Below are 17942 nucleotides of genomic sequence, written 5' to 3'. Positions count from 1 at the left end.
TGGACTAATTGGAACGAAATTTTGCACAGGTGTTACTGCAATCATACCCAAACTCCATGCTAACTATGAGACCAATTGCTGCAGGTTTGCAAATGTGGGCTAATACCTTTAATAACATATCCATTCGTACAAAACACACAAAAACCAAAACACGGGACCATCTACACGTGTTGACGACAAAATGAACACATTATACACCTCATGTCAAGTGCCTAATACCAACAAAAATCTGTTTGCATTTATTCTGGTTATTTCTCTTTTTTTCTGTAATACAAGTATAACCTTGCATTGTGAATTCAACATTCTACAACCTAGTCCAAACCCCAAGACGGAAGCAAGTAGCTGTCTATCCAACATTATTTTGGAAAGGAGTGTCATACAAGCTTCTCAAGTATTCCCACTGGGGTTGGTCACCACTAATGACCGATGAGTGGACACGTGGCAACCCCTTGTGGGCACGTTTTATCGTGGCGGTCAGCAAAGACAAAACACAATCCGGTGGCTTGAACCATGGCCACGGTGAATGCATACAACTGGAATTGACAGAATACTGGAATTCAAGGAAAAGGAACTAACATAGCCAAGATTGTCTTCTTCTTCTTCTTCTTCTTCTTATTTTTTTAACCATATCAAAACAATACCGCTGGAATATTCTTGTCGTGGGGCAAATGAGCAAAAGACATCCTTGAACCGTACCTGACTTCACGCTGTCCAACAAATTCTTATCACTCTCATCAAAAGACATTTTCTTCACGGGGAAATATACACAGGATATTTCAACTTACATTACAATTAGTAGTAGATACTATAACAGAAAATTGCTCACGTATATCTTTCAGTATAAGGCAGGAAATCACACCAGATCTATACATATTTCAACAAATAAGAATACATAGATGCACGGAAAGCAATCGTACGTAACCTAACGAGGCCAGCGGTCTGTGCAAATATCAATATGCACATTCAACACTCAATCTACGTACATTTCATGTGCACCATATTTGCAACGTGGCCAGACCTGGGGATTAAGATATGATAGTCATTGTTAACATTGGAGCAACCCTCACAGTAAAACTTGATTCACACAATTTTCGTTTCTTCGCGCAGCTCTCACTCTCGGTAAAAAATAAATACCAAAAAATCTCGGGATTCTTTGGTTAACAGTATAATACAGTTGCGAATACAATTTTCTACAAGTTATAAAAAAAAAAATCCTCTGACTCTCACACTCAAAATGTTGTCACTGCCCCAAAAGTTACTAAGAAAGAGCTAAAAACTTCGTGACAAATCTCACTCAGCATTCATACCATCACTCATCAAACTGATGACTATCAACTCAAGATAAATGCGCGGCTGTAAGTTAAATAAGTTAAATAATTCATAAACCACTTATTTCAGGGAAAATTGACAGCATCGTATACAGAGGCCCTCAAAACCTGTGATAAGAATTTGTTGGATGTCGGGAGGCTCAACCCCACGGATCTGTCGTTCAAGTGTTCAAAACTTTACATTTCTTTCAGGATTACATACACTTCAGGACATTTCTAATGCACAAGTTACACTGTCGAGACACATACATGTATGATTTGCACAAATTTGCTCTGTTCACAACCAAAGTCAAGTATGTACAATTGCGAGAATATGAGATGTAGTCCAAAGTTAAACTCTCAGTCAACAGAGAGAATTATGAAATTCAATGCACAAAAAAAAAAAGAAACATGGACCTATATGCTTCTGACCATAAATGCAGCATACGCTATTTCTGAAATTTTACATATTGTTTTCTGAGCGAATAAATATGGAAAAATGCCAGAGTTGCCCAACATCACGAGTTGACTTCAGTTCGATTATATCTATTGTACAATAACCTTCAAAACTGTGTCACAAGTATACTACTGTACAAATATCGTGCAAATACAGATTACACCAAGGCATGCAATGTACAACGACATATCTGGGTCCCACGACAGTGACCGACCAGCGTTCATCTACAGAGCGGTGCTGATATACAAAGCCTCCTTCAAACAGACATTAGCAATGGTGGATATTACACACAGAGAAAACAAAACAAAACCAAGCTCTCAATTTCTGGGTTTTCAAACAATTCATCAGCGATTATATCTCACACATAGCACATAACGTCTGAAATAATCAATCCATACACTCAATGGTTAGATTTGAAAGCCATTATTAGGCGTTGAAAAATTTGTTTCTCATCCAATATTATGATATACCTAGAAAGCCTTGCAAAATTTTTTTGCCCTATTTGGAAAAATATACAAATTACAAGTAAAAAAATTCATCAAACACTTGAAAAACAAACATCTACAAATACAGTACACTATCATGGTGGTTTTTTTAAATCTTTCCAGTAACTTTGTCAGGAACCAAAGGCAAGAACCTACACTACAATTTTCTTTGAACTGTACAAAATAGAGAAAGAGGAAGAGAAGAAGTCAGGAAAGAAAGAAAGGTAGGACAGAGTGTGTGTGTGTGTGACCTCGTAGTAGCTTCTTGGCCAGGGAATATACAATGAAGGCCATAGTGTGACTGAGGTACAGATCGTTGATAGGGGGCGCTCTTCAAGAAGCAGCCTCGGCTTGAGGTGCCTCTTCCGTCGCGTCGCCGTTTGTCTTCTGGCGTTTGATGAAGTCTGCTCCCTCCTGCAAGTGGACGAGAAACAAATCACATGATATGATACAATCCAGGACACAGCATCAAATGGGCTATTAAAATGCCATTAGGAAGTAAAATCAAACATCTGTCTCCTAGCAGCTGTCGGTACACTCTACACCATCTTACACTTGGATGGAAATGTGATGTTCATTCCAGATCATAACACAAAAAGTACATCACTCTTGTTAGATGACAATATCCAGAAGTTGAATCAGAAAGCTTTGCGAGATCACTTGGGCACAGACTTTATAATATGTTAAACACTGATTTTAAAATCACGGAGCATGTGAATAGAGTGTTTTCACTAACTACAGTACCAAGAGTGTTTTCACTAGGTACTGTACCAGATCCCAGTTGTATTCAACCAAACTTTTTGAGGTTTAGATAGCACATGTGATCTGTATTTCTCATTTTTCATTCATTCTGTACAAAACTATTCCTGCACAGACAATGGGATATATCTTTCCAACTTTGTCAATTGGGCTTTCGTGCAAGAATGGTACACTTTCAGTGAGGGAGTGCCCATTCACATTACAGTAGAACCTTATCATAAAGAGGTAAAAAAAAAAAAAAAAAAAAAAAAAAACCTCTTAACAAGGTGATCATGCAGGTCCCAAGTCCTTGTACTTCTTTTGTATACCGTGATATAGCAGGGTGATTGTAATGGTGTTTAGGTCTTTGTTATAATTAAATTCCTCTGTACCAACCTGACAGTCAAGTTTCAGTTGCCTCAAGCAAGTAAGCAAGTAGCAGGAAATAATTTCCCTTCTCTAAATTGAATAGAAATTTTTGTTGATGCACATACGTTTTGAACAAAATGATGTACAATTGTATGTAACGAAATTCCTCAACAAATGACATTCTGTACAGCAGTCACATCAAAATGCATAGCAAACTACTATGCGATACCAGGAAAATTATTCCCTTTTTAGTAGGTATGTAGCACCCTGGACATTCGACTTCGGTACCGCTGTCACGTCACGGATGTACTCACTGCGAGAGTCTCTGCCATGGTGATTGTCCGTTTCACAGCAGCCTTGTCTGCCCCCTCAGCGTCCTCTTCCTCATCGCCATTCTCCTCATCGTCATCGCCTTCGTCATCGTCTTCGTCATCTTCGTCTCCATCCTCGCCCTCTGCCTCTACAATATTCACAGGATGGTGCAAGTTTACTCAAAGCGTGCATCCATTTGTATTCAACAGATATATTTCTCTTTTCATCGTGAAATTCTTTTATATTTCCTATTCTTTTATACTCATTTATATGCTACAACTTAGCGTTAATCAGTATTATGAGGCACATTGATATAATACATGACAAAATCAACTGAATATTCAACCAGAAATGGTGCAAATTGCCATTTGTTTTTCTTCTCTTGCAACCCTCATTTTGCAAAAGTAAGTTATAAGTAAGTGCTGAATACAAGTAGTGATGCCCTCATTAAAATAAAACAAATCTACATAATTAACTGCCTTCACAGCAAAACATGACACTTCCTTTCTGTGGCAAATGATAAAAGGGACCTCTTTCGATTGAATCTCAATAAACTGAACTCACGTACTACACTTCAAAATTCAGTGCATGTTACTGCATCCATTTCAAGTACTAAATGCAGTCTTGTTCGTCTGTTCCCTGTACATAAAATTACAATGATATATTTTTTTTTAACATCATTTTCACTTTAGAGCATCAAGGGACTTTCTTTTCAAGGGCTTTTCTATTTATAGCGACTGCCAACAAAAGGCAACTTTTTATCCAAAGATCTACTTGCCATAATACGGCAAAAGGGTTCAGCTAAGCTCTGAACTGAGAGAAATTAAAATGAGAAAAATGACTTTACAGTTTAGCCCCATTTGCATTTGCTCTAGAAGTCACAGGAATAGATGTTTGTATGGTGGAGTTTGTCTTAACGGTTTCCTCAACACTAAGAGATCCTTTGTTGATATTTCTTACTTTCTAAACCTACTCATCACCAGGATTTAGACTAAGAATTATCCAGATACATCCTTCAGCTCAAATAATGTGTCATGTGCCGCAGTAGTCTCTTCATGGCAGAATGGTGTATCTGACATACAAATCCCCTCTTTCACCAACTCTCTATGGGGCAAAAGGTGAAAATGGAAAATGACTCTAAGATATAGCTCATAACATCAAAGAAACAGAAACTCAAGTGCATCTGAGAGATGGCTAAATGAAATTCTTTACCTCATGTGTAGATCGCCCAAATGGAAAAAATTACAAAAATCCACATTTTACCCAAATATCACCCTTTTTGCCATGTTATGGCCATATTTACCTGCAACTTCTGCCTCCTTGATAGCCTCAGTCTCCGCCCTCGTCGACCCCAGGGCCTGGTCGCCAAGAAGCTCTTGCCCCTCCTACAAAGAAGAAAAAGTATGATGATGATGATGATGATGAAAGAGAATATATAGCACCATTTATCTGTAGAAACATTCAAAGGCACCCAGCTCCCAATGATGTTAATCATTCACAAAGTATCCACATGTTAATCAGCAAATGGACACCACACATGATGGGGTGACAAGCATGCAGGCAGGGCGGGGCTGCCTACAAGTCATGCATCAAAACCAGACAGATTAGTCCAAAGGGTGATCATGGAAGATCATGTCTAACATGCATCTCCCTAGGGGCAATTACAATTATTACACAGAATCAGGAAGAGTTTTACATTTCTTTTGTCCGGGCATGTCAAGATATTCATAATTTTTGGGAAGCCTTCCAGAGAATCAGGAAGACATGGCAGCTTTGATGCGGTAACATCTGACAGAGTAAGTAAAAAACAAACAAACAAACACTGAATTCTGAAAAAAAGAAAAATCTTCAGGAGCAGTATTGAGACTGTTTTAGTGTAAAAGCACTTCAAACATTAACAACTCCAAAAGAAAGGATTTAATTTCAAGCACTGATTCATGTCTGACAAGGAAGACACGTACATGTGCATGCTTTACATCAAACATACTGTACAGCTCTGTAATAAATGATGAAATTTGCAGGTTGTGTTTGAGTCACTGCATGCAATATGCTGCTGACAAACAGATACAAGTACTTCTGGACGCGACTTAACAAATGGATTCGACCTTCGTTGCTTGCTACGGTTCTTCACGCTTAGAAACCTCACAACACAGCGTGAAGACTGAGGAAAAGCACACGCACCGAGTGAATCAAGAATCATGTTCGACCAATTAAACTCCACCTTCCAGTCTCGCAATGGCCTCATTACCAGCGTTCGACCTCCCTTTCACGGGATAACGCAGAAAACATACATTTCACCCCGTTTCAGACGCAATCATGACTTTACATACAGACTAAAAGCTGATAGAGGAAGCAGACTATTAAGAGTCGGTGATGTGACTAATGGCGGACAAGAATAAAACATCTGTCTCGAGGCCAAGAACATTTGCATTTGAGAGACTCTGCAGAACAGGTACCTACTGCCATACAACTAAGGACTTTACGGGATTGAGACCACACATCTGGGGGACAAGTTGAGACTAAACCTCAAAGTCTTTCTGGGCACACTGAAAGTGAAAACTTGCAGAGGCATAATGGACAAAAGGTGTTGTAAGATATGGCAAACATAATGCATCTGCCAACTGCCCCAAGTATAGATATGAATAAAGATACAAATATCTGTAAGTATATTAACTAAAATGATGATCTCTTTCCAAGTTACCCTTGCTGCAGGCAAAACCCCAATTGCTTGAACAGGAAAACCACCACACATTGTACACAAAAAATCTGCAAGGGCTCTTTCTTTTGTTTTACTATTCTTTTACTTCTTTTTTTTTTTTTGGCTTTGTTTGTTGATGTTTTAATTTTTTTAATTTTCTTTTTTTTTCTTTGGGGGGGGGGGGGGGAGTTAGAGGGGCTTACTTTAAATTTTCTTTGGATTTAACTTCACAGATTGGGCAAAGCCCACACAACACAATTCCTCTTCTTTATCCCACTTGAATGGTCGTCTCTAATTCATACAAGTCCTTACTTTGGCTGTGACCTGCATAGTGTTGTCCCTGGGAACGGCGGGCACCTCGCTGGCTGCCAGGGCTGCATCCAGCTGCTCCTGCTCCCCTCTCGTTCTGGCGTTCTCGTCGGGCTTGCCAGACGCCTCCAGGAATGCCTCTCCCTCCTTGCAGTCAAGAGAAAAACAAAATAAAAAAAACAAACAAATTGTTATAACCAAGCAAAATAAAACTAATTGTTATAACAAACAAAAACAAACCCAAGTGAAGGCAAATTTAAGAGATCATGCTCTAACACATACTGTAAAACCACTATTTTTTTTTTTTTTTTTTTTTTGGGGGGGGGGGTTTGCATGCATGAAACTTTCGTGAATTTCGCAAGGAGCCAAGATTCACAGAAGGAAAAAGCATGTTGAAGTTTTGTCTATGACTACACAATCCATTGAACATCATTTATCAATTTGCAAAAGTGTCCCGCGCCAAAAGAAAAGGCGGTCAGCTTCAATTCGTAAAATATTCATGCCATGCACGTTTCTGGCTTTACAGTAAATGAAATACACAGTATGTGTTAAAACTTTAATACACTTTGCACAGCACTGAATTCGCGCAAACATAACAGCAGATGCACGATTGTTTTGCTAACTTATTTTAGGCAAGAGCAAATTTTAATGTGTTTCCATTTTGGTGTGCTGACACATCTGGACCAGACACAAAGATAACATACATCTCATCTGTTTTTACCCCCCTTTCAACAAACTCTGGGTTAAGTGCTCGTACATTATACAATCTGTACCATGCCCTGATCGGAAATACTAAATGGGTAGGATTCATCTAATGCAGCAGTGCGTAATGAGTCGATCACACACAAAAGTTACACAATGTACAGCCATCCTAACAAAGTTGACCTCAATTTTCTATCTCATGGAATGGGCCCGGTGTCTAATAAACCTATCTAGTGCTGTAATCATTTCAATTTAGAGAGATACATTTCACTGTCAGAGAATGAATGTCAATGAAAGCAGGACAGCCAAAAATTGGATACATTATATGGAATCAAATTTACCTTGGATTAGTAGACCTACATATAAATACATGTACTACATTTTGTACAACACACATGTACAATACAATGTACAACACTGTAAATTACTGTATACAATCCATTTAACACACAACTCGGGATCAGTGGTTGCTGCAGTACTGAAGACGGTCACAATTTCACTTTCTTCAATGACTCAATCAAACGACACCAATCAACCAAAAGTAGACAGCACTGCTAAGCCTCATATTACTCACTTTAATATCATCACAACAGATGTATTCAATCAAAAGGGGCAAAAGCCTGTGTTTGATGTTACAGGCAGCTATCACGTATTCAGAGTGACCGAAGATACAGATGACTTTCTTAGTCTTAGAGTAGTTACCAGTGTTATGATAATTTCAAAGGCTCTGAAACATTATCCTTGGAATTTGAGGTTTTTCCTAACATACAGTATATGTACAATGTCTATGTTCAATCCTGTTAAATCAGACACTATTATAACAAGAGCCCCCAAATTAAAAAAACAAAAACAAAAACAAAACTGTGATCAACCAGGAGATTGGTATCATGCCAGTATCAGCAATCTACATGTACTTTGTACAATCTCCTCCCTACAGTTGGTGTAAAATTCATCTTTTGATTGAATATGTTACATTGACCAACTTGGCTATGAAGAAGGAAACAATAAGGACAAAAATGTCCTCTGACTTCCCTTTACAGTTTCCTGGGGATCTTCAAATCACATACAAACATCATAATCTTGTACACTTTGATAAATGTAATGGAACATATATTGGAAGAACAGTTTCCTGCAACCCAGAGCAGGAAATAACATCCACGGTATCAAATCGCAATTTAATTTGCATTTTCGACATACTGCTTTGCAAACTACGTGTACAATGTATCTCGGCAGAATTATAAAAATTAACAAAAACATTGGGGCTTTGTAGTGAAGCATTTGTCCACTGACTCAGCAAATGTGAAGTAAAATCATTTCCTGCCAATGTACATGCAAATTGAAAATTACAATCTATCCACATACAAGTACTTCCTGTAGTTTTCTTCACCCAGTGTGCATTGTACATGTATAATGCAAACATTGAAGAAGCCAAATACTTTCACTTTCCTATCATAATCATTCGACAATGTTTTAACAACAGATGAGTGCATACAATTGTATGACGTGCAGGCAGGAAAATAGATTCAGACCGCAATAAAAACAAAACTGAAATATTTAGCATACTGGTAATCTACTCCAAAACAACCTGCACTGTATCTTTCTCCCATTTCCCCAACCCCCCCCCCCCCCAAAAAAAAAACACACACACACACACACACACACACACACACACACACTGCTGTACAAAAAAATTAGGTACACATACATCATGTATTTATTCTGAGTCTACATTTTTAGACTATCAAGTTTCAAATTCAAACATGGTGGTAAGTTTGACTATGCAGTTTCAATAGGCTTTGTCTTTAGGATCAATATGACTGAAAAAGTATCAGGGTTCCATTGGGCTGTTTCAAAGACAGCAGCTGGTTGACTTTACAAACAAACAACAAAAAAAGCAAAAAAGCAACTCTTTGTTATTCCAAAGACATGTCCTATGAAAATATTGAGCTTTGCCTCGTTCAACATAATCCTTCCTCTATGGACCCATCCTGACACTTACATAGCATTAAAATGCTTGTTATCTCCTAAAGAGTGTTTAGATAATAATAATTCACTTCTCAGCAAAGACGACATTAGCGACAACGCTTCGTACAAGGGTCACGCATCTCCTCAGCCACTCCGCCACTCATTAGTCTAGTTTCCCTCGCTGCCCTTTGGACCGAGACTCATGTTTGCTAGCTGGAAGTGAAATGTAGCTTTCACATCGGAATACTGTATGGAACATGGATACAGCATGCAGCCATACTCGGTGGGCCGTAGCTTCTTCACACCATGTAACATGTCGGGTTACAAAGGGACCAACTCTACGAACAGTGCTGCATTGATAGTGTGAATTCAGCCTTGCCTTTCCCCTTTTGCACGCATTTTTCAATTTTTGGTTCCTGTTTATTCATGTCTCCCCTATCATTCCTCATCCAACTAAACATTACACGAAAGGCAAAGCCACAAATACACTGTTCCTTTTTGTTTTGTTTTGTTTTTTACCTGTGTCTAAAGGTACTATGTACATGTATGCATGTCTGTGCTTTTTCTTTCATTCTTATTTTTTTCTTTCCTTCCTTCTTGTTTAGCTGCTTGAAAAATCAGGGACTTCCAGATACTAGAAGTAGAATGGCAGTAACTGTAATTTCTGTAAAATATAATGCCGTTTGCTCATTTTGTCAAAAAATACTAAAACATTTTTGCGGCCAAAAAACAGATAAAGAAATCAAACATAAGCATGAAGGCAAAAAGGTTTTTTGTGGGTTTGCTTGTTTGTTCTTTCATTTTGCATGTGTGTGTTGGGTTTTTCTTTTGGTCTTTTCTCCCATGGACAACACTCACATAGACGTCACAAGTCCTCTCTGTCAAATGCTCTTATGGTTTTGACAAGGAACAACCTGCTTTTATATAAATTAGTGAACATCAATGTTTGACCTCATTCTGTATTCCAGGGTATATTGTATCTTTCTTGAATGGTTCTGCTCAAGCAAAGGATGGAGTGGGAGGCACTGCTCACCATGATCTCGACAACTCAATCAAACAGACAGCGGACACAATCATTCAATACATTGAAGCTGGAGGAGCAGGAGTTTCTGGTTGCAATGAAATAGCTATCTAATTCTAAAGAAGTGAATGGCGAGAGCCACGCCAACATTTCCCGAAGCATTCAGCAACGGGCAGTTACAAAGTCTCCCCCAGTCCAGCACTTTCATTTCGAAACACACACACACAGATAGCTTTTCATCTCTCATACAAGACTGCATGAGGCAGAAATGATGCAAAGTACAGTACTGCAATGTACAGTATCAGTTTTGTGGTTACAGACGTGTTTACACATGGCAGTGTTTGCTCATTTTTTTTGGCATTCATGTGGCATACAGCACTTACTTTTGTCAGTCTGCTCGGATATTTCCATCTGTTGCTTTTATTTTGTGGCTCTTTGCTTACAACTTTCTTAATAAAGAAAAAACAAGAAGTTCTTCACATTGCACAGCTTACACATACTGTACAGTTGCACATATGCGCTATGAGCAAATTCAGACAAGTGTTAAATGTGACCTGAACAAAATTTCAACGGCAGCACACTACAATAATTTGTACTGGAAACACCAGGGGGATTTCCCAAAATGTTTAGTGTGACAAATAATTACAAGACTTAATACATGACCACAACACTTCACCATCGTTAGGATGACCATTTGGAGCCAGGGCACTTACCTTTACTGTGGCATCAATCGTTGTGTCTCTCTTGACATCTGGCTTAGCATCGCCCTCGCCATCTACGTTTGGGATCAGGTCCTCCGCTCCAGACTTCTTCAGGAATTCTGCACCTTCCTGTTCATTGGGAATGGGGCACAATAGAAATGGGGCATTACAGACTACCACTATGCTTTTCCTACTTTCCAAATCACAATGTACACTTGAGCAAGTGTTCAGGTACTGTACACGCTGAATATTTCGCGAGGTTTTTATTTTCGCGAATTTTGCAAGTCAGGTGCTATTCGCGAATTCAAAGACACATGAAAATAAAGACTAAAAAAATATTGACTCTGATCTGTATATGAATAAAACGTCCATGTATAAATACATTTCTCTGTTCAGTACTGTACACCACAATCGTGAATTTAAAACCACTCAAGAAATCATCGGGAAGTCCCGATTTGCAAAACTTTAGACTTGCTAAATATTATATGGCATACAGTGTATACAGTAACTACTGTATCTGACCATTTTATTCCATACTCGCCAAATAGCAAATATCAATTGGTTGCCACGAGCAAAAAACGAGAGAGAAAAAAAAAAAGGTATGTGGGTTTGTGATGTAACACCCTGAAAAATCAAGATGTTTATTTAACTTCGCCTTTAATGTGTTCACTCCATTTCACTATGAACATACCTTGTACAACAGTGTACATTGTGCATGCAACTAGTCATTCTAATCCTGGAAGTAGTGTAAGAAATTCACTTTCAGTTACCAATGTCCACACTAGAACAAATGCTTTTAATCCTTGAAAACCTGAAAAAGACAGTTGCAGAATGTGTTATCATCTCTGTAATTAACGCAAGTGGAATGCATTCAGAGAACATATTCCTATTCTCTGCGTTCCCTGTGAATGCAATGTTATCAAAATCGGTTTGGTTTTCACTTTTGTCACCTGAAGCTGTGCAGAAATTGCATGCATTCTTCCACCATCAGAAAGGCTGAGCATGATACTACAGAAAATGCAGTCCCTACATGTGTATGTACTATGTATCCATGCAAAGATAAACACACAGCAGTATCAAGTCAAGGTTTTAGAACATTTTAGCACATTACACACATCACTTAGCCATTATTCTGAAAGAACACTGAAGTCCAAATTAATGATAATTCCTTACCAGCATATCTTCTTCATGAAATTAAAATTTATTAAATGTATCATACTTCTTCCAAGCATGTTGTTGCATATTTCAGCAGCACCTGCACATTTAGTCCTACATACATTGCTTTGCATAATTTCCGCTCCAAATTCTTCCAAGGAAAATCTTTGATAAAACTTAATTAACATCAGGATTGAACGACTCTGTTGTTTCAACTTTTCAACAGAGGTTGGTTACAAAACTACTGTATCTAAGTCCCAAGACATCAATTTCACACATTATAAACTGTTTCACAGATAAGCCGCAAAGTATCACTGTAATGAGGCTCTAACGTTACAACAAGTCATTAGGACCATGATAAAACTGACTTCAGACTAGTTGTTACTGTATGAGCTGAAATTTTTGCGGTGGTTTTATTTTTGCGAATTTCGCGAATCGCCTTTAAACCGCGAAAATAACAACACGCGAAAATAACAACGTGCGAACAGATGAGCACAGTTAGACCTCGCAACCGCGAAATTAACAACACATGAAAATGTTCTCCTAGTAGCAATTCGCGAAAATATCTATACGCGAAAATTTCAGCTCGTACAGTATTCAGTAGAATGATACAAATGGGAAGCTACAAAATCTCATGACAAAATTGCTGTTGACTCCCCGTCATGACTTGAATCTACAAATGTACGACAGGCACGTGATATGGGGAACAGTCCAAAGAAATTGAATTTTAATTTTCAAGGAAAATAGATTGTCTTACACTGATATACTCCATGCAAGTATCCATTATAACGCTATAAACTCAATTTGTTGGATTTTGCAATTTGTACCAAGTTTTTTTTTTTTTTCATGATTATCATGAGAGGACATGAAAGTTTACCATGTGGTTCACCTTCAACCAAGACTACCTGTTCAGTCTACAGTTGTATGATGCTGACGGTGCCTCCGTCGAAATCCAGATGTTTTATGCTGATTTGATTGGACAGACTTTGCAAAGGGGAAGGCAACTCCCGTTTCGTGGTATATCCAGCTCTATGTGCATGCCACAACACATGACAATGTAAATGGGAGTCGCAGCTGGGAAGAGCGGATAGTTCTGGCATCATTATCGCGACATAATTGTTGTCTGAAAGTGACACCTTCTGGGCTGGCATCTCATCCCCGGTGACGTCCTGATGAAACCTTGCTCAATTCAGGCCATGTATTTGCTCCCTTTCCCCCCATGCTCCCCCCCCCCCCCCCCCTTCTCTCTCTCTCTCTCTCTGATGCTGGTCGGCCAGCTCATTTGCCGGAGCAGGCTAGTCAATCAGATTCATTATCCCTCGCAGTTTTGATCAACATTATCTCTTGGATAATTCAACCCCTGGATATTGTTTTCCTGTATGCATACGCAGAGATGTCACTGGCATGGAAACTTTTGAACATACATTGTACCTGGCTTAATTCACACATGAGAGCAACATAAAATCTTGGTTGGGAGTTAAGCTGTTGCTGCTTACAGTAATGACTAAAACAAAGGGGGGAAGGGGAACATTAACATATTTCATACTAAGTACTGCATTATAAGCATGTACAGCCTGTGAAATACAGTAAATGAATACGGTACTATTACTAGTATGTCACTGTCATCCACGATTTAGTTCGAATATTTTTGAGACATCCAAGATTTTTTTTTCTTTTGCAAATATCTTGAGGCAATCACTCCATGACAATGTCTTCCACACTGAATAGTAAACAACCTTTTATCAATCTTATCACCAAGTCAGAGTGTACATAGTAGAAGCTCAAGCTCGTCTCAAGTAATGACACATTGCACATACTTACAAGCACTTGTTTGCTCTATTAACGCTTATCAGCCACTGCTTCCTCAGTAAGTGATAATACCTTGCTCTATCACACTCTTTTACTCTTTGGTCTGGCCTACACACTCTAATCACAGTTATGCCGTCATTTCATTTTATAATAACACCCTGCCTGATTTAAGACCTATTTTCCGCCAGACCCCGTGATTTGTCCAAACTGCCCTTTCCTGCAACGAAAGCTTCTGCGCTCTCAATCTGTCAGTATCAGTGCTTTGTTTTCTCACTGGGGCGTGGAATAGAAATGTGTGCTACCTATGAAATCATCCCCAAAGGGTTCGAAAGAAAGGAGAAAAAAAAAGTGACCATATGAGGAAGGGTGACATCATGCCCTCATTTCTCCTCTGAGTCGGCCAGGTCGTGACCTCACTGGTTGGCTGGTCTCAGGACAAGGCCCTGCCTTACGGTACTAATCTCCGCAAATTAACAAGAGCTGGGATTTGCCGGCCGCCGACTGAAGCGCAATTTTGTTTGCATGGATGGACAATGGGCACAGGAAGTTTTCGATTCTTTCTTTGGAAAAATCAGCGAGGTGGAAAGATACATGTATCATTATTCAGGGTTCGACACTAACTTCTGTTATTCAAAATCACCGAGGTTCATGCATATCATTGCATGACAAAACAGAAAATCTGGGTCTACCATAACCACCTCATGTTGTCTACATCCCTATTGTAACATGCTATAGAATTTTTTTTTTTTTAAAGTCTATCTATGAAACATAATTGCAGAGCATGTTAGGTGAATATATATTTTTTTTTTATTCCATGGGAACATAAATGCAAAGCACGTTAGAATTTTTACAATACAGGTATGGAGACAAAAAGTTTACCCTTTCAGGAATCCCTTTTCACCGTTGCGAATCAAGTTACAATAACCACATCTAAAATTTGGTCACAAAGAGATAATAGGTTCTCATTTGCTGAAAAACAGGGCTAAGACTATCAATGCCTCTACTGAAGTGGAAAACCCTTTCATTGCGTGCAACCTGCAGAGGCAACATGCAAAACCACATCAATCAGCCATTCATGCCTCAGCACAAGCTGTGGACTTTGAAGCATGGAGACCATTTTTCAGCATTTTATCCATCACACTATTAATAGGAAGACCGTGGCACGCTGCCAGACACACCAGTCTGTGCATGTGTGTGTATGGGGGGGGGGGGTATTAAAAAAACCCAGCATCTATAGGCAATGAGGCACAGACCAACGATCAAAAATTTACAAAATTTACAGAGAGCTACCTGGTATACAGTGTATATCAGAGTTACCAATACCAGTTTATTGCACTGCTGCTGATAATGGGTTTAATCATTAATATTCAGGCCTGGATGGGAATTTCTTTTAAAAAATGCAGCAAATCACTTATCAGGAAGATATCAAAAAACAAATGTATGGAACCTGCCTCTGTGGTTTATTAACTATGTGTCTGCTGGTAAACTATTTTATCAGAGATTTCATGCAACATACATTTTGTTCTTTTACTGAAGTGCAGCTTCAGTCTTTGAGATTAATTGTACTGCACATGTATACAACTTACAAGCATACAGTATTCATCATGGTTTTGTGCAAATGGTGGACAAATTTCTACAGAAAAAAAAAAAAAATCATCTCCATGCATACATACAGTATAATTTCACAAATATTCCAGTACTTGAAAATTAATACAAAATGTGGTGTGAATGCTGACAAAATGCAGAGTATGGTATGAAGTTCAGTTTGTAAAACAAATTGCTATCATAAACCCACCATAACATGACATCAAATCCATCTTCACAGCCACAATGTCACTTACTTTTGAGTAAGAATACAATAACAAGATGAAAAAATACAATAGCATACAAAACACAGCACTAGTGACAGTAGTGTGTGACATATATTCTGTACAACATGTTACAAAAGTAGGCCCTATACATCTAATATCAAAATATTAAAAGCCTGAAAACATTAATATTTTCATTTATGTTATCACAAATTTAATACAACAGCCGACAGAAATTTGAAGTTACATATTATCTACTAGGCCCTAGAGCAATTCTTTAATAGGTTCTACTCCTCTATACTTACTGTAGGCCTATGATGTATACAAGGCCAAGGTCAATTCATACTGAACAAGTGAGCAAAAATAACAATGTCTTAGCTGCCATTCATGCCTAACAATTCTAAATATTCACAATATTGTTACACTCCTTCAGAAAGGCCAAGGTGTAGGATCTACCAAGGAGGGCACATATAGACAACTCTCACCTCAGTGTGCAATGTACAAGACATACTGTTGACAGCGCAGTGCTCAGTGCAGGGCAGGGGTCAACTTGTTCATGAAATCACATTTGAATGTCTAGTTTCTAGACCTCTAGAATCTAGATCCCATTTCCAAATCACATTGAACATGATATGCGAATGACTTCAAGAATACCAGGTAGAAGAAATAAATCAGACTAGCTACGAGTATGATTATGAATTGATACTAATGACCAATAATGTGAAAAATCAAAACACCACACAGCTGCAAAGATCGATCAAGTCGGCAGAAGGCAACCATTGGCCATCATTTATGAATCCCTGGCACAAGTCTGGGAAGTACGCCGACTATAACCTTGCTAAATTGATAATCGTGACTCAAAAATTGCCGTCTGCATTTCGAGGTCAACACAATTTTTACATTCACTCTCTCCGACTCTTCTGCCTATGCTCTGCTGGGCACACGGGTTGGAGGCGAGCATCTCCACTCCAGGCATGTTGACATGTCAAAATGTTATTCTATATCAGCATTTTAAACGTGCAGTACAGAAGAAAAGGGTAAAGGAGAATGCGTTCGAACTTGGTTTTATCATTAGGCTAGAGTTTATCGCAGACAGTCTCTCGCTATGTCAAAAGTGACATTGATCGAGGACTAACTCGTTACGACATCAGTTACATTAGCCACTTCTACACGGTACCGCACTACGCATTACATACATGGAGAGAGAACTCGATTCGCATTTCCAGGTTCTGCTGCTCCTATGTGTATGTCGGACTTGTCCAAAGAAGTTTGCCTTCTCTTGAACATTACTGTCTCTTCATGTTCAATCTATACCTCTGAAGTAAATCACGACTTATTGGAATGCTTTGTGACATACGAAACCAGAGTCCTGTATTCACGGACAAAGCAGAATCAAGCCACCAAACAAAGACCAGAGGCCGGCTTCAGATACAATGCGAGGGCATTGATTTTCACACACGTGTGGAGCATAGAGGCTTCGTATCGCCAAACGGTGGCTGCCCGTGCAAAACACTGCAGAGTAACGTTCAAACAAACGCGAAGTCCACTTCTGAATTTCAACCAAGACAGAAAACAGATCAAAAATCACATCGCATTTCTTACCTGTGCGGTGACTTGCATGGTACCATCGCGTTTGAGTTCTGGTGGGTTGGCTGCCATGTTTTCTTGTGTGAATTTAGGTGAAACAAGTGAAATTAAAGAGTGAAAAAGTCAAGAAGTGGAGATCCGTATATTTCCCAGACACCGAGAGCTGGTCACACACAAAGGATTGAAAATGAAAATGAATGAACCAGCTTCCTCGTTTGTAGGGAGAGGATGTTAGATCGCGGGACTAGACGGTGAAAAAGGATAAGGCGGGAGTGCGGATGCGCACTGACAAAAATCATAAAAACATGTATTTTTTAATTCGAATTCTATTATCCAATACAATAAATATATCATGACATAATCATTGTACATCTTTGAAAATATGCAGTCACATGGAAAAAAGCAAAGATCATAAGAAACCAGAAAATAGTATTCATGCTAACGGGTCGAGTCTGGCCCCTAGAAGTTCAAGCACATAATAATTATTATAAGTAGGGCCTAGTATTTTTTTTAAACTGT

At 38.8% G+C, this 17942-nt stretch overlaps 1 protein-coding gene across 1 annotated transcript; it reads right to left on the bottom strand.

Annotated features, from left to right (window-relative positions):
* Nucleotides 1-204: 204 nt before the first annotated feature.
* Nucleotides 205-17598, bottom strand: LOC140239020 (uncharacterized). Its single transcript, XM_072318917.1, has 6 exons — nucleotides 17439-17598; nucleotides 11077-11193; nucleotides 6679-6822; nucleotides 4972-5053; nucleotides 3671-3816; nucleotides 205-2663 (listed from the first exon to the last, which is right to left on the bottom strand). The coding sequence occupies exons 1-6, from the start codon at nucleotides 17493-17495 to the stop codon at nucleotides 2583-2585; spliced, it is 627 nt and encodes a 208-aa protein (XP_072175018.1). The 5' UTR covers nucleotides 17496-17598; the 3' UTR covers nucleotides 205-2582.
* Between the last annotated feature and the right edge of the window lie 344 nt (nucleotides 17599-17942).

The sequence above is a fragment of the Diadema setosum genome, chromosome 15, assembly GCF_964275005.1.
Source record: "Diadema setosum chromosome 15, eeDiaSeto1, whole genome shotgun sequence".
Taxonomy (NCBI): domain Eukaryota; kingdom Metazoa; phylum Echinodermata; class Echinoidea; order Diadematoida; family Diadematidae; genus Diadema; species Diadema setosum.
Note: the sequence above shows the minus strand (reverse complement) of the source record. Positions and strands in the feature narration are given on the sequence as shown.

Coding starts and splice junctions, on each gene's coding strand:
- LOC140239020 (XM_072318917.1), bottom strand. CDS start 17,495: ATGGCAGCCAACCCACCAGAACTCAAACGCGATGGTACCATGCAAGTC. Junction 6,823..11,076: donor CGATTGATGCCACAGTAAAG/GTAAGTGCCCTG, acceptor CTTGACTGCAAG/GAGGGAGAGGCATTCCTGGA. Junction 5,054..6,678: donor CTATGCAGGTCACAGCCAAA/GTAAGGACTTGT, acceptor TCTTCTTTGTAG/GAGGGGCAAGAGCTTCTTGG.